Source organism: Pelodiscus sinensis, chromosome 6 (assembly GCF_049634645.1).
Source record: "Pelodiscus sinensis isolate JC-2024 chromosome 6, ASM4963464v1, whole genome shotgun sequence".
Classification (NCBI taxonomy): Eukaryota; Metazoa; Chordata; order Testudines; family Trionychidae; genus Pelodiscus; species Pelodiscus sinensis.
The window spans coordinates 14,701,394-14,728,699 of NC_134716.1; the positions used below are offsets into that span (position 1 = coordinate 14,701,394).

Genomic DNA, 27,306 nt, shown 5'->3' on the forward strand with positions numbered 1-27,306 from the left:
GAGATCATCCTGCTTCTTGAAAGAAGGTATTTGAACTTTTGAAGATATTAGCAAGAACAAAAGCCATCTTTGGCATCCATCACTAGACAGATATAAGAGGCCAGACCCCTTGCTACCAGAGGTCTCTGGAAACTGAATACAGATGGAAAAAAACCTGCCTAGGCAAAGATGTTTCACCTAGGAAATAAAGGGAGACTAGCATCTTGTTCTTCCATGGAAGGTCCTTCTTGAGGGAAGGTCAGTAATATCTGAGGAGAATAACTGGCAAGAAAAAACATCTTGAAAACAGTCTGTACTTTGCTGGATTAAGTTTTACTCTTGTGGATATATTTTCACTTTTATTTGCCATTACTTAAGCTATGTCTTACATTCGTTTTATTTTTATTATAAACCAACTCAATGCTGTGTTTGAAGGGAAGCAAGTTTTTACCCCAGTTAATAAACTGTGGTGTGGTTTTGTCTCTTTAAAGGAACAAATAAACCTTATTATATCTCAGAACTGTCCAAGAGAGAACTAGACACCTCAGGACATACCACTTTGGGAAAATTCAGGCTCAGTCTCACCTTGATGGTTGTAACCAGGGCTGGGGGAAATCCGTATGGGCCTGCGGGGAGGCTGGAGTCAGAACTGTTGAAGTAGGGCTGTCTAATACACAGACACTCCGAATGTGACCTGCATGCTTGTAGGTTGCTTATGACTATACCAGGCTAGGAATTACAGCAGTAAGGGATCAGAAGGCCCACTGGGTTGCAGATCAAGTGGAACATACCCTTCACTGGTCTAGCTTCAGTCCCGAATATCATGACAATAAGATTTTCAAATTATACTTAGCATTGGCCTAACTCTTCTGTCATTAAAGTAAATAATAAAACTTCTTGTCTTCAGTTGGAGCAGAGTTAGATGAATGTTTTTGAAAACCCTGTGTTTACAATATAGTAGGATGGTATTGCACAGATACAGTGAGTGGGAATAAACAATACAGAGAAGGAATCATCAAAATGGCCAGAGAACAGATATCTCTTCTTGTAAATAACACTTAAGGACAATTTATCCCACACGTCTGTTCAGCAATGAAATTCCAATGTATTCAGTGTGTCAGGGGAGTTCATGTCTATACCATGAAGCTGAAAATGAGTGCACTTTCTTTCTTTGCAATATGTACAGCTCGAAGTGAGGCCACAGAGCAAGAACAGATTGAATTTAGAATCTGTTCCCATGTGGGCTAACTCATTTCACAAAATGTGGCCTCATTGTCCTAAGCTGCCATTACAAGATATGTTTCAGTATTGCTGAATCAACAGAATAGAGGTACTGAGTATAGGGCTGCTGTGTTTTGTTGGCTCAACATAAAATAAATATTTGGGCTTAGTGAGTCTATAATGGTAAGACTATCTTCTCCCCACTTGAAATCTATGTATTAATTAATGTTCTAGCCAGCGTTTCAAGACTTACTCTGCAGTGACTTAAAAGCTTTGGAAGCACTGACTAAATAAAGACAGACAGAAAGAAAGAAAACAAAAAGCACTTTGAATTTTCCCACATGGTCAGTTTAGGAGCTAAAACCCACTTGCCTTACATTTAATTGTTAGGTCCTTTTGAATTATTTCTTGGATCAAATTTTCAGGAAGACATTGATTTTTACAGTACAACACAGATTCAAAGTCCACATCTTACATAAGTCCTGTAAACTCTCTTAATATTTGTTTAACCAGAGCTGCACAAATCTCTCTGAAGAACAAATTGGAAAAGCAAAGTGGGACCAAAAGGTTGCAGTTCATTGACTGGTTTTTTTTTTAAACCAGAATTTGGCTGCAGACAAAATAAAGATCCTCACCATAGCTCCTGTCACCTATTAAGGGTTTATGCTATTTTTTTCCTTCAAGAATCCCCAGCAGGGGGTGAATTCAGTATATAGAACAGAATTATACTTGATTAAATGAAAGGAAGGATGGTCTTTGGATCAACATATGACTGGGACTTATGAGAGTTAGGCATATTTCCTGGCTCTGCCACAGACTCACTGTGGAACCTTGAGTGACTCACTAAATTGCCCTGTGCCTCAGTTCCCCATTTGTAAAGTTAAGATAATGTTTCATTTCTCCCAACCTTTGCCAGTCTTGTTCATTTTGATAATATGTTTTACTATGTTGTTTTTCCAGTGCATAATGGGGGCTCAGTCTTAATTAGGGGCTCCACTGATATCCACAGCAAATAAAAATTCTGTGGTATGCAAATGTAGTGGAATTATTGTTGTGAATAGATTTCTTGAAGACAACAGGGTGACATTAATTTCAGTGGAAAATGTGTGTACTCAGAACATCTTAGGGTCAAAGCAAGGCTGGATTAAGACCTTTAGAGGCCCCAAGCACTGAAAAGATTATGGTGCCCCCCCCATATGTGCCACCCCAAATAAAAACAATACTATACCGTAAAATCTCTCTCTTTTTTTTTTTGGTGCTCATGCTTTTTTTGGTGCCCTAAGCACGTGCTTAGTCTGCTGATTAGGTAATCCAGCCCTGGGTCAAAGCCAAAGTCACAAGAGCCATCCAATATTTGTTCATTAAGCATCAAACTAAAACCCAAACAACCAATTAGCTGAATGTAACATAGAAGTTAACCTTTGGAGGTCTCTTCCAATCCTAATCTAGTCTGATCCCCTGCTCAAAGCAGGACCAACCTCAACCAGGACTTTGTCAATCCTTATCTTAAAAACCTCTAAAGATCGAGATTCCACCCACTCTTTAGGTAATCCATTCCAGTGCTTCACCACCCTCCTAGTAAAGTAGGGTACGTCTAGACTACAGGCTTTTGTCGACAGAAGCTTTGTTTACAGATACTGTCGACAAAGCTTCTGTCAACAAAGAGTGTCTAGACCTCAGCCAGTTCTGTCGACAAAGCAAGCCGCTTTGTCGACATGAGACTGTAGATGCAAAGGACAGTGTAGATGCAATAACACCTTCCATCAACAGAACTCTGTCGACAAAAGGTGTTATTCCTCGTAGAATGAGGATTTCTCCAAGGACTGAGGTGAGGCAGGCCGGTCTGTCATTTGCTAGATTATCCTTCTTCCTTTTTTTTAAAGATGGGCACCACACTTGCCTTTTTCCAGTTGTCCAGGACCTCCCCCAATTCCCATGAGTTTTCAAAGATAACGGCTAATGGCTCTGCAGTCACCTCAGCCAACTCCCTCACCACCTTCGGATGCATTAGACCCGGCCCCATGGATTTGTGTTTGTCTAACTTTTCTAAATAGTTCTTAACTTGTTCTTTCTCCACTGAGGGCTGCCCACCTCCTTCCCAAACTATGTTGCCTAGTGCAGTAGTCTGGGAGCAGACCTTGTCTGTGAAGACTGAGACAAATGATTGAATATTTCAGTTTTTTCCACATACTCTATTACTAGATTGCCTTCCCTATTCAGTGAGTATCCCACACCTTCCCTGACCTTCTTGTTGCTAATATACTTGTAGAAATCCTTCTTGTTATCTTTCACATCCCTTCATAGCTTCAACTCCAATAGGACTTTGACTGTCCTGATTCAAACAATGCATGTTCAAACAATGTTTTTATATTCCTTTCCTGTCGTCTTTCCAAGTTTCCAACTCTTGTAATCTTCCTTTTTGTGTTTAAGCTCACCAAAGATTTCTCTGTTAAGACAAGCAGATCTCCTGCCATATTTGTTATTCTTCCTGCACATTGGAAAGCTTTGTTTGTGTCTTCTTTACAATGCAGCCAGCTCTCCTGGACTCTTTTCCCCCTTATGTTAGCATCCTAGGGGATCCTGCCCATCATTTCCCTGAGGGAGTCAAAGTCTGCTTTTGTGCAGGCCAGGCTCTGTATTTTTTTGCTCTCCTTTCTTTCTTTTGTCAGGATCCTAAACTCAACTATCTCATGGTCCATGCTGCCCAGGTTGCCACCTATTTCTACTTCTCCTACCAATTCTTTCCTGTCTGTGTGCATCTGGTCAAGAGGAGCATGACCCCTAGTTGGTTCCTTCACTTACACTCTCCAAAAACTTTCAGGCCTCACAGACTCTATGGCTTGTTTGACTTAACTAGGCAACAGGGATCCCGGAATTATTTTTTTACAGCCCCTAAATCCTCTCTTGTTTGCTATCCTCTCAGTCCTGTGCAATCAATGTAGTATCTTTTATGATGCAATATCTGATTTCAACCAAAGTAGAAAATAGGTAGGGTTTTATAATAGGGCTGTAAAAATTAAAATTGGTAGGGTTTCAGAGATGGGCTAAAAAAGTTGAAAAGAATGTTTTGTACATCTGATTGTGAAAAACATTTCAATTAATCAAATTATCTTCTGTGGATTGTTTGCTCAAGTCTGGCAATAACTGTAACCATGACTAACAGCTTACCCTTCTAAACCAATTTCAGATAAACTGGGGCAACTTTTTTTGTTTATAGACCAGGCCTTAGGAAGATATTATGGTATCTGTTAACTAGTTTTCCTGGAATTTGGGGGATCGAGATGGAGGACAGACGATGTGATCAGAATGGTCCTTGTGGCATAATCTGTGAATTGAAAATCTATGGATTTTGTTTAAACCTAATTAAAATGATTTTTCCATGTTCAATTCTAAAATTGTGGGTTATCTGATGTAAAATCTGGCCTAAATCCACACAATTCAGTGGATTTTCCCTGACTATACACTGGCAACAGAAATTTGTCCCTCTTTTCCTTCAAAATATATGGTCTAGAATTAGAAAATGAAGTTTCCTAGTTTGAGGCTTTTTTTTTTTTTTTGGAATATAAATTCTTTTCATGATGATCAAGGCTTCACATCCTCTCTGGCTTATTTGACCTAATTATGTGGCAGGAGCCCTGGATTTTTTGTCTTAAGTTACAGCTGTCCAGTCCCCTTGGTCCTGGTCCTGTGCAATCAATGCAGTATCTCCTGTGCTGTTATACATTTAATTTGGGCTTGAATTCATTCTGGTATACTTTGCCCACGAACTTTCCATATGAGAATGCTTATACTGTAACATGTAGCTGCACTGTAGACCTTGTCAGAGAAGAGTGGAGTTCTGGAGCTGTTGTCATCTAAGAACGCATTAGACGTGATGTTGTAATTTTAGCACTTAGAAGGCATTTGATGCTTTTGACACCTGGGAAAGGGCACATCTATTTTTTTTTCTTCCCCTTTTTTTGGGTGTGGGATGAGGAACTTTAAATGTGGCTGGTTTCCATTCCCCATGGCAGCAACTTCATGCCCTACTGCACTCTGCTCCAACATCTGACACTGCGTCCAACACCAGGGGATAAGCATATTATCTTAATGTTTCTCCTAAAGTGCTCAAAGACAAGAGTGCTTCTGTCGATGCAGCTATTCTCATTCAGGGAGGGTTTGTTACTATATCAGCAGAAAAACTCCTTCTGCCATTCTAAGCTGAAGCTGCATCCACAGAGCCATGCAATATAGACTAGCCCTGAATCAGCACTGCTCATAACAAATGTACCCAGCTAGTCACTAAGTCTCAAGTGCTGCTTGGCATTTAAGAGGTTCTTCTTTCCCACTCTTTGATTGGCTGGTGCAGTAAGTGTGAGTAGATTGCTTAAATTTTATTTGGGGGTGAATGTGGGTGGAGGGGATTACATTGAAATATGGTTTCAATGAATGGTTATGGATTCCTATGGATTCCTATGGATTATTTTATGATTATTTTGTCTACAGTGCCTGCAGAAGAACTGCCTTGTTTCTCTCAACAAGCCTATGCAGCGTACAGTGTGATGAGGGTATGCAAATCAACTGTCTCCATAAAGCATAATTGAAATGTGATTAAATGTTATCAGTTAACAAGACACACAAACACAGTGAATGTGAGGCTCTACCTCATTGAGAGAATTGTAGCTAAATGTGTGTCTTGGGTCTTATGCTCTCAGCCCTTCTGCTTTCAAAAGAAGCTGGCTTTTCTGTTTGTAGCTTCCCTCTGGCCTATGCATTGCTCCCCTTCCTTCTGAATGCTGTCATCTCTTGCACCGAAACAAGATCCAACTAGTTCATCACGTCATGGTTCAGGTACAGGACAAAAATATATCCCTTCTTTAAACATGAACCAAATCAAAAATATTTGTCTAGATCTAGCTGACCTTAGTGCTTTGGAAAAAGTGGGATCTAGTTATTCAATTATCACTAGTTAGATGATGTAGATGTTATCATGAGCTTTTGTGGGCGCAACCTACTTCTTCAGATGACTGGAGTATTAGAAGTCCAGATCCAAGAATAATTATTAATATTCTATTAATAATAGAGTATTCTAATACTCTAATATTAGAGGACTTCTAATACTCCTGTCATCTGAAGAAGTGGATTGCACCCACGAAAGCTCATGCCTGAAGTTTAGATAGCTATAGTGTCAAATAACAGACCAACTTAAGCATAAATTAAGAGCACTCTGCATGGAGTCTGGAGCCACATTAGCACATCTAAATGCCCTTGCCTTCACAAATGTCCATTTGTGCATGGAGTTACCCATGCACAATAATGGGAGTGCCAAGTCACATGTCCATACATAAACCTGTCTCCAGTGTCTGAAAACCTGCTTCCCTGAGGTTTTCATGCCCCTCCCATAGAGTGCTAAACAATTCCAACTATACGTCATTTGCTTCATTTCCAATCTCTTCAACATTCGGTCTCTACAAACTACCTTGGTCATCCAGGCCTTTTTACCATCACTCTTTTTATATTATCAAAATATGAAAGAGTTATCAACAAAAAAATAACTTTACTCCACTACCTTGCCACTTTGGTTTGCTAATGTGACATCTGTCACCTTGTTCCTTTTCTCTCAGTCCTCTCCATGATTCTCTTCTCTCAAACCCCCTGGATCATAGTTCTTCCCTCCCCAAATTTCATTCTTTTCTCTGGAGAACTAAATTTCTGACATCTACTCTTTTTGCCCTTTCTTCCCAGTTCCCAAGTGTCTCTCATTTGATATTGCATCTTCATGGACACACACAAATATATCCGTGCTTTATACATTATAGCTATGATTACAGATCTGGGGTGCTGGGACAATTTTTATAGTGACGGTACAAGCCAGGTATTTTGTGTGTTGTTCTATTTCAAATAAACTAAAAAAAACAACAAATGGTCTGGTAGCACTTTATACACTAACAAAGCATGTAGATGGTATCATGAGCTTTCGTAGGCACAGCCCACTTCTTCAGATGACCAAAGTAAGTACACGCCGATCATCCAAAGAAGTGGGCTGTGCCCACAAAAGCTCATGATACCATCTACATGCTTTTTTAGTCTATAAAGTTCTACCAGACCATTTGCTGTTTTTTTAGTTTATCCTGTACAGACCAACTCAGCTACCCCATGAAGATTTTATTTCAAGTCAGGGTGTATTGCAGCATCTCCAGAACCACTAGTTCCAGCATTACTGATCTGATCTGATCAGTTCAAATCGTTTGAACCCTGTAGCTTCCATGGGTCAGAAGCACTCTGAAATGAATTCCTTCCAGAAGCAGAATGATTCATAACATTTGAGATAAGATGTACCAAAGCAGAGTTCCAATCCAACCCAATCTTATCTATGAAAGTTTGTACATGGCACCCATTCCTGTAATGTCTGAGAAACTTTACACCTCCTTTCGTGTTCCTTCTATTTGTAGTAAAGCCCATCTTGATATCCTCTTTCATCTCCTCTTATCACAGTATTATCTGTGGACTTTCATGGTGTTTTTGTGCTACAACTCCTCGTTCCAAAATCTCTTTGCTCAGCCATCTCCCTTGCCTTATTCAAATCCCTCCTAAAAACTCACTTCTGCACTAAATCTACAAGAACTGACAGAAGAAAATAAACAACATAAAAATGACTGGAACTTCTAACCTCTGAACATGCCTCTGATAAACCATATAATGGTATCCTCCCTATGTTCCTCTCCCTGTCTGCTGATGTCCCTCACTTGCTTTTGCATGTAGAATGTAGATGTTAAACTTGTCACTACAGGAACTTTTTTATACTGGTTTCTTGTGAGGTGTTTGGGCAATGCGCAAACAATGTATTATAACTATGTTCGTCCAAGCTCTTTGACAGCATAACTTCATTGGAGGCAGTAGGTGTATGCCAGCAGAGAATTTGGCTTAAATTCTTTCTTCCCCAAGGACAGAGCTTTCACTGCAGTGTTCCCAACCTGTCTCATCTCTGAGGTAAATAATTATGCTCATGTTCTTAACCTCAATCTCTTACCATCAGATTGTCATAGTTTCAGTTAAATACTTTTCATGCCCATTCATACTTTGCCTGCCTCTTTTAAGCAAAACCTATTATTGATACCAATAAGGAGCTCATTTTGTGCTTAAGAAATAAAGTGATGCTGAATGGGCTATCAGATACATTTCTCTCATGGTAAGGTCTGCATTCACGCTTAGCTACTATTAGTAAAAGGTGTGTGCATTGAAGTATGAAATGTTTATTATACTAAATTTCTAAAAGGGCTGTCAACTATAGTATTGTTGATAGCAAGTAACTCAAGTTGATAGATTGGGAATTATCCCTAAGAATAGGAATACAATGGCAATGTCCTGTGATTTCAGCTATTTCTTTTGTGTCCATAATAGTAGTGCACAGCAGTCTGTCTCTCTTTCTTGTCCTCCATCAGCTTAATATGTGAACTTGACTTCCTATGCTGTGTGTCAAGGTCAGGCCAGACGGCTGCACAGAGTGGGAAAAATGCAGCCCCAAAAGGCCTGCTAATTAGGGGCAGAGGGCTGCAGGGCAATTAGGAGCAGCTGGGAGGGAGCTGATCCAGGCAGACTGGGGCCAGCTGACTCCACTTCTGGCCTGCCAGAGGCCTGCTGGAGGCCTTTAAAAACCTCGCCAGTTAGAAGGCAGCAGAGGACAAGAATTAGATATGTATGAAGTATCTACAATTATAGAACTAGAGACAGCAGGGGAGGGAGTCCCAGAGGGAGTGACTGGGCTCCCTACCCCAGAACCCAGCTGCAAGCCCATCCCCTGGCAAGGGGCAAGGGAGAAGGAGGCTGCTGGCCAAGGAAAGAGGGGCCCTTGCCACAGCTGCTAGTGTTTCTGTTGTCTGTGAACTTACTAATGGGAACTCCTATTTGTTTCAGTTAAGGCTTGGGGGAGGGATGCATAGAGAGAACAGGATAATAATCTAGATTTTTATTCTTAGAGTTTTAAAAGGATTAAATGAAATTATACCAAAGACAACAAAATTACATATATTTAAAAAGCGGTGACCTGAATTGTTGAGCATCATCTGTAGAGGTACAAGTAATTGCTGCATAATTATTATTCTCATCAGCCCAAAGCATGTCAGTAATTGAGTGGAAAAAAATCCTCACATTATGTAAAGTGATTACTGCCTTTAAGCCATAATAAACAATGATATTCTCATAGTAGTGCTGTTAAGCAGTTGAACAAATGAGTGCAGTCTGCTGATTGTGCACTGTCTGGATCATTACCGGTCACTGTAACCCCAAAGAAGTAAATGGTTTAATTATTAGGATGCCTGTATAGTTCATTGTTGAAAGAAATTAAAAGCACAGGAAGAACCCACTAAATCCCATTTTTTTGACTCTGAGGCTGTGTCTACACTGGCATGAATTTCTGGAAATGCTTAAAACGGAATACTATTCCATTTTCAGTTTTTCCGGAAAAGGAGCGTCTACATTGGCAGGCTGCTTTTCCAGAAAAGTCCTTTTTCCGGAAAAGCGTCTGTGGCCAATGTAGACATGCTTTTCCGGAAAAGAGCCCCGATCGCCATTTTCGCGATCGGGTCTTTTTTCCAGAAAAGACTACTGGGCTGTCTACACTGGTCCTTTTCCGGAACAGTGTTCCGGAATAAGGACTTATGCCCGAGTGGGAGCAGAATAGTTTTTACGGAATAGTGGCTGATTTTGTACAGTAGAGCATCGTTGCTTTTCCGGAAATTCAAGGGCCAGTGTAGACAGCTCGCAGCTTATTCTGGAAAAGCGGCTGATTTTCCGGAATAAGTGGCCCAGTGTAGACACAGCCTGAGTGACACAGGCATCTCTACCTATTGCATTCTTGCCCCCTGGGCTTTGGCTCATGTTCGACTTTGGTACTGCGTGGCAGGGTCAGGATAGTTGTTAAAATGCAATGAGTATTTGGAGTGCAGTAACTGACACATGTTCCAAAGGCTGCTGACAATCTTACTGAATGAAATTCATTACAGCTCCAGAGACGGGCTGCACTTTTATGGGAACAGCAATCTGCAACACCACCATGAAAAGTTGATTTCTTCTCTACTACTCCAGGCTTTATACGATGTAGGAGGATCTCACCCAAAATTGAGTGATGGGATAGATTTAATGGTGACATTGCTGTCTCCTTCGGCATATTTTAGGCTGTGTCTAGACTACACCTCTCTGTCGACAGAGAGATGTAGATTAGACATGTCGAAATTGCTAATGAAGCAGGGATTGAAATATCCCATGCTTCATTAGCATAAACATGGCTGCTGCTTTTTTTTCAAAATAGAGCTTTTTCGAAAAAAAAGCAGTCTAGATGGGGATCTTTTGAAAAATAAACCCTTTTTCAAAAGATCCTATATTCCTCAAAAAATGAGGTTTACAGGATCTTTTGAAAGGGTTTATTTTTTGAAAGATCCCGGTCTAGAATGCTGTTTTTTTAAAAAGCTCCATTTTGAAAAAAAGCGGCAGCCATGCTTATGTAATGAAGTGTGGGATAGTTAAATCCCTGCTTCATTAGCAATTTCGACATGCCTGATCTACATCTCTCTGTCAATAGAGGGATGCAGTCTAGATGCAGCCTTACTATTTGCTTGAGATACAAACTGTTGCTTATAGAAAGAAGGAATAATCCAGAGAATTTATCAGAAAAAAATCCCATAGTCTCCCAATTAGCATGCTGTGCATGGAATAGAAACTTCCTTCATGCTGCCTTAATAAGTCGTAAATACTGACTCTTGAGTCAATAAGTATTGGGCCACAACTCCAGCTGGAGTGTGGGTATTGGGAACTATACCATTTAATGATTTATTTTCCCATACTCAAAATCTGGTGGAAAGACTCTGCAGGACTCCATATTCTATCAGGGGACTTTTGCGAGGGAGTTCTTCAGGTAGAGGAGTGATTACAAGGCTGTTGGGATAAGTTGCTGTCTGTAGTGTGTGTTTGTGTTTGCAATGTACAATGCTGCTTGACCAAAAGATACTGTGTGGTCTGTTTGTTTGGAAAACCATGTGCTGAGGCTATCAGCCAGCAAAGCAAGGCTGAGCATATTTTAAGGAGGCTTTGATCCCTAATCCTTTGAGCACTTAAAACCAAAATCCAATCAAGAAAGTATCAAGCTCCAGGAGTAAAAAAAAGGATGCAGACAGAAGCCCAGCAGCAGAATGGGAGCTTTCCAGTTTATTGAACCCTATGTAGCATGTATGACTACCTGCTCTATGGGTAGGTGGCATATGTGTGTATTGGATGCAAGGAGCTCCTGGCCCTCAGAGACTCCTACAAGCTTTGGAGACCAGAATGGCTGAACTAGAGTCGTTAAGATACACAGACAGATGATACTTTCCAGGGCATAATAGAACAGTTCCATCTTGGGTCAGCAGACTCCGTGCTGCTGAGGAGAGTGAATGATGGAGAAGTGGAGCAGAGGAAAACAATCCCATGAATGGGACCATCCATCCAGATGATGCTGTGGTATCCTCTCACATTGAAGAGAGGATGCATCTTCAGGAAAGGGAACTCCAGTTATTAGGAATAGTATTAGTAATGGGGGATATGATTATTAGAAACAATAGATAACTATAAAAATGAGTAGTCCTGTGGCATCTTAAAGTCTAACTAAAATATATAGTGTAATGATTTTTCATGGGTAAAACCCACTTCATCAGATGATGAGCTGAACAAACTGTGTTTGCGATGACCAGGAAAACCGTATGGTGACTTGTCTGCCTGGTATAAATGTTGTGCATCTCTCAAGACATCTAGATAGACATATGTGTGGTGCTGGGGAAGAGCCAGTGGTTGTGGTTCATGTAGGTGCCAATGATATAGAGACGGTGTGATGGATAGAAGGAGTGCTGGCCAGCATTCAGTGACTAAGGGTTAAACTCAGGTAGCTAAAGAGTGTTGGGAGGGAACCAGGAGAGCCAATGAGAGAGGGTGTCAGAATTTGAATGGGAAGTGTTACCTGCCATTGTTTTCTTTGTGAGAGTTTTTAAGAGAGGAGTTGGGGGAACAAGATGAATTGAACCAGGCGGAACTACCATGCTTACAAGGAATACTGGGCATGGAAATGGACTAGACCTTAAAGCATTAATCTGTAAGTAATACGGATAGCTATCAGGGAATGAAAGATATATTTAGACATGATCAGATTATTTTCTTTGTTTTGTTGCTTGGTTAATCTTCTCTGTGCTAAGTACATGTGCCTCCCACCCACCCCCATTTGCTGTATTAAGCTGAATCACAGAAATACAATTCTCTGTTTTAATGTGTTCTTTTCTCAGTTGCTTTTTAACACCTAACAGCCTAGTATACTTTACCAAGTTTATCTTTTTGTTTTATTAATAAAATCACCTTTCTTAAGGCTGTTATATGATTCTAGTGTCCTGGAAGGTAATAAGAGGTCTGTATATGCATGCCTAGGACTGAGAGATCAGCTCTCAGAGATTGCAGATTGTTTTTTCTTTTCTTTTTTTTCCGAGCTCTCTTGTGGTACAAGAGCTTGGGGGTACCCACTGGGAGAAGTTCAAATGCTTTCTTCCTGGGTCCAAAAAGAAGGGGGATTTCACTCAATGGTAGCAGTCTATCTCCCAAGGCCAGGAAATGTGTGACCTTGAGAGTTTTTTAAGCAGAAGCCCATAGTGGCAAAGTATTTTAAGGGCTCTTGTGGGCCCCCACCTTCTGTACTCAAAATGCAGGAATGGGGAACAGCCTTGACAGAAGGGTTGTAAAGAGGTCCTGGATAACTGTCTGAAAACGTCCACTCCACATGTAGTGGCAGTCAAAAAAGCAAACAGAATGTTGGGAATCATTAAGAAAGAGATACATAATAAGACAGAAAATATTGTATTGCTTCTCTATAAATCCCTGGTATGCCTGCGTTTTGATTACTCTGTGCAAATATGTTCACATCATCATCAAAAAAAAAAAAAAAAAGATAACAAGGAGTCCTGTGGCACCTTAAAGACTAACAGATTGATTCTGATGTTGAGGTCTAAAGAAGTTACATGTAACAAAACTTTTTCTGGAGTAGGGATCCGCAAACTTTCAGAACAGGCATGCCAAGATTGAATTTATTCACTTCTATTTACAGGTCTGCATGCCAGTGATACTTTTTAAAGTCAATAAAAGTCCTACTTATATTTTAGCAGTTTCATTAATAAATAAATATAGATGCAGATCTTACATTTAGTGTGATCCTTGGCCTTGCTTTCCCTTGCCAAGTTCTCTGATCTCGGGCTCGTAGTTTGATACTTTAAGCAGCCTCTGTCGTCAGAGCTGCTCCACCAGTGATGATGGCAGAAGAACGGCAGCCAGATCCCCCCACCGCAGCAGCAGCAGCCACTGCCACAGCAGGTCCCCAGCACTCCCATTCCACACCGCAACTCCAGGTCCAGCCCTAGCAGCCACCCTGCGGCCTGCCCTAGGAGCAGATACCAGACAGTCCTAACCCAGCTCCAACCTACCTTCTCCAGGACAGAAGCTGGGGCCAGAACTGCATGGTGACTTCCCAGCTGTCCTGTGTAGTGGTCTCGGCTGCTGGAGAAGCTGCTTCTGTGGCCACACAGTCTTGAGCCAGCCCTGGAGGAGCCACTGCCACGTGATCCCAGGCCAATCCTGGAGGCGCTGCTGCCTCAGCCACGCAGTCCCAGGCTGGCCCCGGATGCCTTCTCCCACCACCACCAGGTGCAGTGCAGCCTAATCTGTTTCCAAGGAAGGGGGAGGGCTCCAGCGGCAGCACAGGCTTCCCACTGCATAGGGGAGGAGGAGCTGATCTCCCTGGCTACGTCTACACTGGCCCCTTTTCCGGAAGGGGCATGTAAATTTCACTAATCGTCGTAGGGAAATCCGCGGGGGATTTAAATATCCCCCGCGGCATTTAAATAAAAATGTCCGCCGCTTTTTTCCGGCTTTTAAAAAAGCCGGAAAAGAGCGTCTAGACTGGCCCCGATCCTCCGGGAAAAGTGCCCTTTTCCGGAGGCTCTTATTCTTACTTCAAAGTAAGAATAGTGTGATCCTTGGCCTTGCTTTCAAAGTAAGAATAAGAGCCTCCGGAAAAGGGCACTTTTTCCGGAGGATCAGGGCCAGTCTAGACGCTCTTTTCCGGCTTTTTTAAAAGCCGGAAAAAAGCGGCGGACATTTTTATTTAAATGCCGCGGGGGATATTTAAATCCCCCGCGGATTTCCCTACGACGACTAGTGAAATTTACATGCCCCTTCCGGAAAAGGGGCCAGTGTAGACGTAGCTCCTGTGAGCTGCTCAAAATTGGCTTGCATGCCACTTATGGCACGCATGCTGTAGGTTGCCAATCCCTGTTCTGGGATCGGCAACCTACAGCATGCGTGCCATAAGTGGCATGCAAGACGTAGGTTGCACTGGGGTGATCTTATCGCACTTATGGCATGCATGCTGTAGGTTGCACTGGGGTGATTGCAGACTGAGATGGTATTACTCAATCCTCTCCTTTCTGGGCTGTGTAGCTGAAATCTTGCTAGCCAGTCATCTGCTGCCCTCCCATCTCTGATGTTAGGGATTGTGCCTGAAGCAGGAGCGACTTGATTGGGAGTCCACAGTGCACTCAAAGACGCCAGGAGCATGATGGCTTCTTGGGAGCTGTTACATGACAATTCAACTTACAGTGTCCCTGAGACTACTCTGTATTGTGCTGAAGAACAATTCAACCTCCAGGATTGGGTGTAGGAGTGGAAGTAAGTCTGTTTAGTGCCCTTCACCTTCAGAGGTTTGCTGCTCTGGTGCACCTGACTTCCAGTTCTATCGATCCAGTGCCTTTAAAAAAAATAAGAGTAAGGGTTTTTTCTCAGTGTCAATGGCTCAAATCCTCCCTTCTTCTGTGTCCCACCCCTTCCTGCAGTGTACCATTTGTTGCATTTTTAATGAAATCCACACATGGTGCATCTCAAAGGTGTTGTACTGTTACATAAATGTGCAATGTTGTTTGGACTATTTTATTTTAAGTTTCAGGTCTGGCACCAAAAATTCTGGACAGTTTTTACTTTATTCCTATATCTCTGTGACAGGCCTTCTTCAGTATAGTATTTTCTCTTCCATTCTTTCTCCCTTTCTCTTTCAGTTTCCCTCCAAGTCCAATTTCAACATACATATATACATCACACTAAAAAGTCATGTTCAAAACAGAAGGTTAGGAAGCAGTGAATGCTCATTCTACAAAACACCTCTGGGGCTAGACCCTGAGCTGGTGTAAATCAGTGCAATTTCATGGACTTGCTGTGGTTCTAACTTTTTTTGTCTTTTGGCTAGACAACCAACTTCTGGGGGAACTGAATTTTATTGTAGTGTTTTTTTTCCCCTCTTTTGGTCATTTTCAAGCGTTCATTGCAAAGTTAAGTTGCTATGGGCAGAGATGTGAGATTCACAAGCTGTCAGAGCTGCACCACAGCCAGTAGTTTGCAGTGGCTTTCAGTAAGTCTTGTCTCTTTTTTTTGTTTGTAATGAACATAGCAAACTAAATTATGCTTTTTGTCATATGTAGATTTCCCTTCCCTTTTGTGGGGATCACAAGTTTTTAATGTGAATTGTATAGTACCGTCTCCTCCCTCTCACCCCTGTCCTCTCAGGTATTGAAATGCCATTTGGTCAGAACTGCCATCTTCCCTGATGCCCCGGTTTGTCCCCTTTTCCTTCCAGCTTACTCATTAACTGCTTTCTGATGCCTGTTACTGAACTGAATCCCTAATTGAATGAATTTTTGAGAGATGCCTACAAAGCAAGCAATACATATTTGTGTGAACTTGTTGAGCAGCCTTTTGATCTGACACTGTATTGTGGAATTCTTGTAAATTATTTTTTCTGAAAATTAACATATAAGCATATATTATTTTTAAAACTCCACAATTCTTATATTTATGGCCAACCTCAGTGGACCAGATTTATCCCCTCATGTAACCCCACTGCCTCTAGTGGAGTTTCTTCAGGAGTGCATTTGGTCTAGGGTATTTCCATGAATCCCTCTTAGTTTTGTAGCTACAATTTCTCTTAAAGAATGGAAAACCATTTTAATAAAGCTGCAATGAAAGGAGCTCTGACAAGATAATGTGATTGTAATTACTTTGCATTCTGTCTGTCTTTTATAGTGGTCTCACAAAAGAAGAACCATGTGAGACTAACTGCTATGCCAGTAGAAAACTCCATCTTATTACTGTCCACTCACTCTGTGCAGACATGTTTCTAATGGACCAGTTAGCTAAGTGCCACCAAATTCTGTTTGAGAGATGTAATCCTGTACACCTATCGTGCAATTATGCAACCTTCCACCATTCTGAGGACACTGACATAGCAGTCTGAGATGGGGTAGCCGATATCAAAGACTAGTATTTATGTCAAAGACTATTGTGACAATTATAATTGAAACATATGTAGTGATAGAAAAGTGCTTCTTTTTTACCAAAATTGAGCAGTTATATTTTATGTATTTATTACATCAGCTCCAAAGGATTGTTCTTTGGAATAATTTAATTCTTTAACTACTTTAATAAATCCTTTATGTTTCTGTATTCCTACAAATGAATTGATACTGTGTTCAGAATATATTCCATGTTATTAATGGATGCTCCCCAGAAAACATTGTAATGAACAAATCAGGTCATCTAAACAATGACTTCTGTTTAGCACCAGCCTGGATTGCTTTATGTGTTACATTAGCTAAGATGCACACAGCTCAATGACACTTGCATAAAAAGACTAAAAAGTAAAATTACATAAATAATCAAAGGCAGTGGGCAGAGCACCCTGGAATCTTTACTTTTCATCTAACCAGGTGAAAAATAATTACCACCATCTCCAATTTGCATCAATCACAAGGAAATAAAAGCAATAAATATCACTGAGCTCATTGTATGTAGTGTAACTGTAATCATGTGGGTTCAGGAATATGAGACATACAGGAAAGTGAGATAATATCTTTTAATGCCACTTTGGAAAGTCTTTTGCAGTAGGTGCTAACTATTTATGCTAAAAAGTCTCGGGGGTAGCCATGGTAGTCTGTAACTTAAAAAAAAAAGAGCAGTCCTGTGGCACCTTAGAGACTAAGGGTACATCTACATTTGTTCCCTAGTTCAGACTAGGGATGCAAATGCAGACGAGCAAAATAACTAATGAAGCTGATTCAAACCAGGAAGTGTGCGCTGGGACGCATTAGTTCAAATCAAAGCCCTTGGTTCAAATTAACGTTACTCCTCATTTTTTTTTATTCGAATCAGCTGTGATTCGAACTAACGCACCGGTGAGATCATGCTAATGGATCGCGGGATATTTAAATCCCGGCTTCATTAGCTACTTCACTCGTCTGCATTTGCATCCCTAGTCCGAACTAGGGAGCAAATGTAGACGTACCCTAAGACAAATATATATATGATATATAGTATCATGTGCTTTCATGGCCAAAAGCCATTTCCTCAGATGAGTTTGAGTGGGTCTAGCCCACAGAAGCTCATGATACTATATATATTTTTCTTAGTCTCTAAGGGCATGTCTACACTACAGGGCTAAAGTCGAAATAAGCGATGCAACTTGAACAATATTACTTGCGTAGCTTAAGTCTAAATAGCTTATTTTTACTTTAGGCTCTGTCTACACAGCAGTTATTTCAAAATAGAGCGCTCTTCTCCTGACTTCGCTTATTCCTCGTACAAGGAGAGTTACAGGAGTCGGAGTAAGACGTCCATTATTTCAAATTTATTTTAAAATAACAAGCTTGCTGTGTAGACTCACAGTATGTTATTTCAGAATAACTGACATTATTCCAAAATAATGCTGATATGTAGACATAGCCTAAGATGGCACAGGATTTCTCATTATTTATGCTAAATAATTTGTTCCATCTTGCATTTTGTTGTGACACTAGGAGTGTCTTTTCCAGACCTAAAGAAGAGCTCTCTATGACTCAAACCTTTGTCTCTCTCACCAGCAGAAATGGGTAGTGATAAGGATATTACTTCTCCCACCTTGTTTCTCTAATTGAGTTTAGGATTAGCAATTGCCCGGTTAAGGAAACACAAAAAGGAGATGAGAAATTCATAGAGGGTAGATGGCCATGTCAGTCTAGTCATCGTATCAAGATCTGATGAAATAGGGGAAACCAACTATTAGCTGTGCCATCTGACAGAACAGACGTATACATGTAGCTCTTCATTATGTGGCAGGACCATTGTCTCAAATCCTGTGTTAAATTTTACCCTACAAAATAGAAAAGCTGCCTTTAAATTTGTTTTCCCAATTATTGTGCTAGGCTTGTGTGCAAAATGCACAGCGTGAAAAGCAATGAGAGTCCAGTGAATGCCAGATGAGGCCTAGACACCCACTGGAAATATACAGAGTAGTTATATGATGTGAACGTAGCTTATGATGGACTCACTGATTTACTGCACGTGCCACATTGCACTTGGTGGTGATTTTACACAGCAGTGCCTATTTAATCTCTTATACTTTTTAATTTGTATCATAAGATATGCTAAGATGCACATATTATAGGATGTACTGTGCCTAGGAGCTCTAGCCATGGACAAGATCCCCACAGTGCTAGGCACTCTGTGGACACAAAACAAAAAAGATTGTACAATATTTCTCCTGCCACACTTTTCAAGGATCACAATGCATTTTTAGAGACCCAAAAATGAAACCTTACATAATCTGTTGTTTTTTATTTATGGGGAAACAAAGGAAGCAAAGCAATAGCAAAGTCAATAATAGAACTCAAACATCCAATTTCCCCGACTCTATCTATTAGCCCACGCTACAATTATTGGTCTAACTCAGTGTTTTGTACTCCTCCTATTTGCCACAAATAATTCCAAAAGCTGTTAGAAGTTTTCCACTGACTAATATACAGTGTGTGGGCAAAGCTGCCAAACCGCAATCTCCACAATTGTCATGTTAGATTACAGTAGCAGAGGAAGAGATTCGAGTGTTCAGCTCTGTCTCCTGAGGGCATTTTCACACCATAGAAAATGTCAACGGAGTAAAAGGTTTGACAGTATTATCGAAACATGGAAGGGGTTTTTCATTCATCTTGAGGGAAAATAAAACCCATTTGTTTGTCTACAAAACAGCTTAGTTCACCAACTACTTACCTGTCACCAACTTGCATAGTCAACTCTTGAAGAATAAATCTCATCTCTTCAACGTTTGATGAGTTCCAGAATGGGAAAACTTCAAGAATGTGCACAGCATGATCGGTTTTTTAAAGTCAACATTTATTAGCTATTAATATGCTATTATTATTTTTCCATAAGCATAGCCAGGAATGGTGATGATCTCATGTATCAGTGGAAAATATTGACAGTTACTGCAGATGCAGGGACTAGTACTTGAACACTCATTGAATGGTTCTCCTCAGTTAGGGTATGGCTACGCTGCCACCCTAGTTCGAACTAGGGTGGCTATTGTAGTCATTCGAACTTGCAAATGAAGCCCGGGATTTAAATATCCCGGGCTTCATTTCATGTTCCTGGGCGCCGCCATTTTTAAATGCCCAATAGCTCGAACTACCTGCCCGCGGCTATATGCGGCACAGGCTAGGTAGTTCGAATTAAAACTCTTAATTCGAACTACTGTTACTCCTCCTGCAATGAGGAGTAACAGAAGTTTGAATTAAGAGTGTTAATTTAAAAATGGCGGCGCCAGGGAACATGCAAATGAAGCCCAGGATATTTAAATCCCGGGCTTCTTTGCAAGTTCGAATGCCTACATTAGCCATCCTAGTTCAAACTAGGGTGGCTAATGTAGCCATACCCTTAGTTCTTAACTCGTGCAGCACTATTATATTGGACCACTATGCTGAAGGAGGTACTGTCTTTCCAATAAGATGGTGAACTTGTGACTAGTAAAGATCCGATGGCATATTTTGTCAGAAGGGAGAATGCTAATTCACTAAATGCTATTGTAATGCCCAAATACATTTTAGCTTTGCTATTCACAATCCACCTACTTGACTCTTACAAGATGTGGAAACTTAAACAGATAACTAGGCATGCGGGGTTATAATCAAGAAGGCAAAAGCACAATTTGAATTGCAGCTGGCAAGGGACATGAAGGGTAACAAGAAAGGTTTCTATAGGCATGTTAGCAAGAAGAGGGTGATCAAAGAGAGTGTGGGGCCCCTACTGGATGAGGGAGGTAAACTAGGGTACGTCTAAACTACATGGCTCCGTCGACGGAGCCATGTAGATTTGTTTTTTTGGCAAACGCAACTGAAGCCACAATTTAAATGATCGCGGCTTCATTTAAATTTACATGGCTGCCGCGCTGAGCCGACAAACAACTGATCAGCTGTTTGTCCGCTCAGCGCGCTAGTCTGGATGCTCCCCTGCTGACATCAAAGCCCTTTGTCGGCAGCCCCAGTAAACCTCATCCCACGAGGAATAACGGGGCTGCCGACAAAGGACTTTGATGTCGGCAGGAGAGCGTCCAGACTAGCACGCTGAGCGGACAAACAGCTGATCAGCTGTTTGTCGGCTCAGCGCGGCAGCCATGTAAATTTAAATGAAGCCGTGATCATTTAAATCGCGGCTTCATTTGCCTTTGCCTGTCTGTCTAATCTACATGGCTCCATCGATGAAGCCATGTAACCTAGACACAGCCCTAGTGACAGAAGATATGGGAAAAGCTGTAGTGCTCAATTCTTTCTTTGCCTCTGTTTTCTTGGACAAGGTCAGCTCCCAGACTACTGCACTAGGCAACGCAGTATGAGAAGGAGGTGGACAGCCCTTTGTGGGGAAAGAACAAGTTAGGAACTATTTAGAAAAGCTAGAAATACACAAATCCATGGGTCTGGATTTATTGCATCCGAGGGTACTGAGGGAGTTGGCAAATGTCATTGTGGAGTCTTTGGCCATTATCTTTGAAAACTCATGGAGATTGGGAGAGATCCCGGATGATTGGAAAAAGGCAAATGTAGTGCCCATCTGTGACAGGGCGCCTGCCCTGCACTGGGCCTTTAAGCCCAAGGCTCAGGCCCGGAGCCTGAGGGAAGCTGGAAGACCAGCTGAGATGGTTAGGCTAATGAGCCCAGCTGCCAGCTATAAAAGGAGAGGCCCAGTTGCTGGAGAAGGGAGGGCAGGGCTGACTGCAGAGGCAGCAAGAGCTCCTGGGAGGGATACAGCTGCAGGAGAGGGACTGGAGAGGGAAGCTCTCCCGCAGCAGTTGCCGGGGACTCCAGGAGAGGCCTGGAGGAAAGCAGAGGTGAGTTGGTGTCACCTGGAGACTACCTGTCGAGGGGACGCCGGCCTGGAGATCGCAGCCAGCTGGGCAAGGCCAGGTAGGAAGTGGCCCAGGGCAGGAGTGGGAGGCGCCCCTCTTTGCCCGAGAGCCTCGGTGGGTTTCGGCTAGCTAGCCCCACCGAGGGAGTGACCCTATACCCGGTTGCTCACAGGGCCCTGGGCCGGGACCCGGTGGAGTAGGGTGGGCCCGGGTCCCCCTACCGGGGGTGCCCAGCTATGACGAGAACCTGTTTGTGGACTCGGCCTGTTTAAAGGGCCAGTATAAACTGCGGTGAAGCCGATGATGAGCAACCCATACAGACTGTAACTCGCCCTGAGATGGGCCATGTGAAGACAGTCAGGGGGCACTGAGGCTACTGGGGGGCGTGCGCCCCATGACACCATCTTTAAAAAAGGGAAGAAGGACAATCCAGGGAACTATAGACTATAAGATGGATAGAAAGCTGGCTAGACTGTCGGGCCCAACAAGTAGTGATCAACAGCTTGATGTCAGGTTGGTGGTCAGTTTTTAGCGGAGTACCCCAAGGATCTGTTCTAGGACCGGTTTTGTTCAACATTTTTATTAAAGGCCTGGATGAGGGGATGGATTGCACCATCAGCAAGTTTGAAGATGACTCTAAGCTAGGGGGAGAGGTAGATACGCTGGAGGGCACAGATAGGGTCCAGAGTGACCTAGACAGATTAGAGGATTGGGCCAAAAGAAGTATGATGAGGTTCAACAAAGACAAGTGTAGAGTCCTGCACTTAGGACGGAAGAATCCCAAGCACTGTTACAGGCTGGGGACCAACTGGCTAAATAGCAGTTCTGCAGAGAAGGACCTGGGGATTACAGTGGATGAGAAGCTGGATATGAGTCAACAGTGTGCCCCCCTGTAGCCACAAAGGCTAATAGCATATTAGAGTGCATTAGGAGGAGCATTGCCAGCAGATCTAGAGAAGTGATTATTCCACTTTATTTGGCTCTGGTGAGTGTGTCTAGTTCGCTCCCCATCCCCTGCACTATAGAAAGGATGTGGTCTCATTGGCCCAGTGGAGGGCAACCAAAATGATTAGGGGGCTGGAGTGTATGACCCATGAGGAGAGACTGAGGGATTTGGGCTTGTTTAGTCTACAGGAGAGAAGAGTGAGGGGGGATTTGATAGCAGCCTTTAACTACCTGAAGGGGGGTTCCAAAGAGGATGGAGAGAGTTTGTTCTCAGTAGTGACAGATGGCAGAATGAGGAGCAATGGTCTTGAGTTGCAATGAGGGGGGTATAGGTTGGATAGTAGGAAAAACTATTTTACTAGTGGGGGAGGGTGAAGCTCTGGAATGGGTTACTTGGAGAGGTGGTAAAATCTCCATCCCTAGAGGTTTTTATGTCCTGGCTTGACAAAGACTTGGCTGGGATGATTTAGTTGGGGTTGGCCCTGCTTTGGGTGGGGATGGAAGCCTGGACTTGATGACCTCCTAAGGGCTCTTCCAACCCCATGATACTATGATTCAATGATACTCACCTTGCTTTCTCAATTTAAAATATTGTCCCAAACTATTCCATATTGTTGCTGTGACCTGTTAAAGCTGCTATATTCGACCAAAGAGATAACTGTATTTAAATAATAAAAGTTATTACTGTACTTAGTGAAGTTTGAAAATGAGTTTGTAAAATATTTTGAGAGGGAAATGTTCACCTGACTCTCCATGTGTAAGAAAAGCATAATGTACAACTCCTGACTCCCAGTCATGTGCTCAGTTTAACAGACAAAATAATAGCTTATGTTCATGTAGCCACTTTCTTCTCAGAGAATCTCCAATAACTTTGCAGATCAAACCTTGGTCCAAAGCCCACTATAGTTAATGTGGGCACTAATCAAATCCACAAACTGGAATCTTGGTCACACTTTATGATACAGAGATAATAATCACACTTGTAATTACAGTGTAATTACAAAATAGTTATGCTTTCTAATAACTGCTACTAGTTGGAATAACCAGAAGCTTTATTACATGACTGAATTACTTATTACCAATTCTTTTTCTTCATAGTTAAAATCTAGGTGCATCAATTAAATTGTGTTTTCAATTATTGTATTAGCAAGTAACTGCAATACATGATTGCAAGCAAGTTAAACCAATTTTTTAACCTTAGCAACCTTATTCATGTTTCGCTCATCAGACGAAAATACAGTGTTTTCAAATCACAAACCCTGCTGAAATAATCAAACATTTAATAGCATACATGAAGCATGAAACAGGAAATAAAATCCAATGTGGCCTCACAAAGCTATGTTAAAGATTGACATGACATTTCTAATTGGATGCTTGGAGTAAAGAGCATTGCCTTTTTTTTTTTTTTTTTTTTTTTGCATACATATTACATACTTTTGAATCTCTTAGGGTATGTCTACACTACAGAGTTTTGTTGGAAAAACAGCTGTTTTTCCGACAAAACCTGAGTTACATCCACACTGCAGTCGCATTCTTCCAAAAGTAGATCAAAAGAACAGAGGGTTTTTTCTGACATTAGTAATCCTCTTTCTAATGAGCTCTTTTGGAAAAAGGTATGTGTGGACGGGGAAGAGGGAGTTCTTTCGAAAGAAGAGGAAAGAGGAAAAAGCACAGGTACCCTGGTGGCCACTCCGTCCATAGTAATAACAGCTTAAATGCAAGATAGCATCCATATAGTGTGGATGCTACCTTTCAAAAAAGCAGTTGGCTTTTTCAATGTGCTTTTGCACATGGACACTCTCTTTTGGAAGAAGTTTTTTTGGAAGATCTCTTCTGAAAAAAGTTTCTTCCGAAAGAAGCCTGCAGTCTAGACATAGCCTTAGCAATTCATGGAAATTATATCCATTTAAACACAAAAATATTCATGGATCTGATTGCTGACATGAATACATTGGATAAAGAGACACTAAGCTACCATCTGTAAATTCAATGAGAAGTTTTGTGTGCATATTAAGCATGCTTATAGTTTTCCTTTACATTTATGAATCCCTGTTGTGCTTAAAGGCATTGGTCTAGATCCTCAGCTAGTGCAAATCCATGTACCTCCATTGACATGGACAAAACTATGTTACTTCACACCGGCTAACAACCTGGCCTGCTGGATCAAAAACACATAAATGAAAATTTCCTAGCAGCAAAGGACAAGGCTCTGATTAGGACATGTACAAAACAAAACCCAAAGCACTGCCCAAGAAGACGCACCAACAGATACATACACACAGTCTCAATGAGATTGGAATCTGCTGGCTATGGGTTAAAATACTTCTTTCATGCTGGCTGGCTGTGGGTATGTCTACACAAGCCACTCTAGTTCGAACTAGGGTGGCTAATGTAGACATTCGAACTTGCAAATGAAGCCCAGGATTTAAATATCCCGGGCTTCATTTGCATGTTCCCGGGCACCGCCATTTTTAAATGCCCCATAGTTCGAACTACCTACCCGCGGCTACATGTGGCACGGACTAGGTAGTTCGAATTAAAGCTCCTAATTCAAACTACCATTATTCCTCCTGCAAGGAGGTTTAATGGTAGTTTGAATTAGGAGCTTTAAGTCGAACTACCTAGTCCGTGCCGCGTGTAGCCACAGGCAGTTAGTTCGAACTATGGGGCATTTAAAAATGGCGGCATCTGGGAACATGGAAATGAAGCCCGACATATTTAAATCCTGGGCTTCATTTGCAAGTTCGAATGCCTACATTAGCCACCCTAGTTTGAACTAGGGTGGCTAGTGTAGACATACCCTCTGTGATATGTTGCTTGTTAAGAGAGGGAGAAGAAATGTATAATCTTACAGGCACTTACCACCATGAAACAAAGCCAGTATCAAGCAACATGCAGTAGACAAGAGGAGGGAAGTTTGAACAGGCTTCACTGTACAATCCCTTCACTAAATAAGGAATATGTGTTAGACATTTGGCAAGTACCATAAACGTGCTTGATATCTCTTCCCCTTACTGGAGAGATGGTCTTGTGGTCAAAATATAGGCTTTGGACTCAGAAAAGATACGGTTAATATCTTAACTTTGTTTTGAGTCCTGGCAAGGTTGGGATGTGGAAAACTGGGGCTATGTCTACACACTGGCCTTTAAAACAGCATGGCCGTGCCACTTCAGCTGCACTACTGTAAAGTGTGCTGTGTAGCTGCTCTTTTTTGCCAGGAGAGAGCTCTCTTGGTGACAAAATAAAGGCACCGCAAGAGATAACAGCTTCACCGGTGGATGCACAGCTCCCGCTAACAAAGGGCTTTTCATCATTAAAACTTGTGTCATTTGGTGGGAGTTTTTTCATTCTTCCATTCACCTAGCTGCATCTTCTTTGGGGTCGATCTAATTATATCACACTGGGCAAATATTTTTCACGGTCCTGAGCAATGTAGCCAGATCTGACTAATTTTTAGATATAGACCAGGCCTCAATAATTCTCTATACCAGTAGCCAAATTTTGTTGCTTCCAGTCCTGGAAAGGAAGTTTGGTTTAGCATGAAACTCAAAGAATCCAACCAAACTAAAACTGATGAGTTGCAAAACTCAGAAAGAATGTTTGTAGGACCATTGAAACAGATGGAAGGAAACATAAGGTGTTCCTTTATATAACATAAATAACATTTTCTGCAAACTAATTTTCACGATTCATTCAAGTAACGATACTAAATAAACTGAAATAATAAAAATGAGATAAAATAGTTTGTGGCATTACAGCAAATCTGCACCTAATATATAGGACACCCATTGTGATGAAGGACAGTTGGGATACCTGCTCCAAGGGCTGTTATGGGCTTGCAGGTTTGAATCTAGAAGCTCAATTCTATTATCTTTTCTTATGATCTGCAGTTGCTGGCACTGGCAAGAGAGGCATTCAGAAAACAAAATGTGCAAGAAAACATTTTAGCTAGATTATATCAAATCATTAACTGCAATCCTGGTTTAATCAGTTCTGCTAACCAGGCATAATAATCTGAGAGTAATTATCGATGAGAAGGGTAGCCAGAATGGGAGGACCTGCCCGACACCGTGTCTAAGTACTGGAGCTGGAAAGACAAATTGTGAAATGCTGGATTCTTTTTTTCTTCAGTGCTCGCATCAGCAGAATACTAGATCAGTCCAGCACTGGCACTCATTGCCTCTATCATGTTTGTGCTTAATGTTTTCAGTCAGCAGACGTGTGAGGTTTTAGCAGATCAAATTTTTAGAGTTTCAGGTCTCTGAAGCCTGCATGTGAGAGGGTGACTCTGATGTTTTCTTACTCTTGCTGAAAAACCTAGGTGCTCATAGGTAGGCTTTCCTCCTTGATCATTTTCATTTCAGAGAGAATAAGTTATTTTCAGTGAATTGATGGTATATGTGAGTGATGGCACCTTTCACTATAAAGATCTTTGAGATGCTTCCAGAATAAGATGCTATATTAAAAACAGCAAAGGAATTAATATGTGCTAACATCATCCTTTCAAAGACACGTTTTTTACCAGACTTAGCCTTCCTAATAAAAATCTTGGCTGAGTTTCCCAAATTGAGCTTTTGTGCTGTTTGACATGGTTTTTCTATAATCCGAACCATTTTATACAGTTCTATAAATCCCCGTACTTGCTGCTGTTAGCTGAATAATGGTTGTATAAAGTACTCCAATCTGAAATTGTTTATAAAAGCACTCTGTTTCATACTCATGGCTTTTCCCTTATCCATTTTCCCTCTGTTATACTGGATTTTTTTTAAAATCCTCTATTCTATGAGTTGTGTGGGTCCTTCCCCTGCCTTCATCCCACTTTTAAAATGCAGGCCCTGATTCTACTCTTAGTAATGTCCAGTGAAGGTTTGCTATTAATGTCAGCGGAAACAGCATAAGGAGTCCCTTCTTTGGGAATGTTGTGTTTC

At 41.6% G+C, this 27,306-nt stretch overlaps 1 protein-coding gene across 5 annotated transcripts in view; it reads left to right on the forward strand.

Annotated features, from left to right (window-relative positions):
- LINGO2 (leucine rich repeat and Ig domain containing 2) overlaps nt 1-27,306 on the forward strand; it is an 831,708-nt gene that overhangs the window by 763,678 nt on the left and 40,724 nt on the right. Inside the window, exon 1 of one of the 5 annotated variants that reach the window (XM_075931453.1) lies at nt 21,145-21,415. The exons of 3 other annotated variants lie outside the window; for them this stretch is intronic. In XM_075931453.1, coding sequence (XP_075787568.1) covers nt 21,224-21,415 — 192 coding nt within the window. In that variant the 5' untranslated portion in view covers nt 21,145-21,223. Of the gene's footprint in view, nt 1-21,144; nt 21,492-27,306 lie in introns of those variants that run through there. One more of the 5 variants, XM_075931454.1, reaches the window with a different exon arrangement.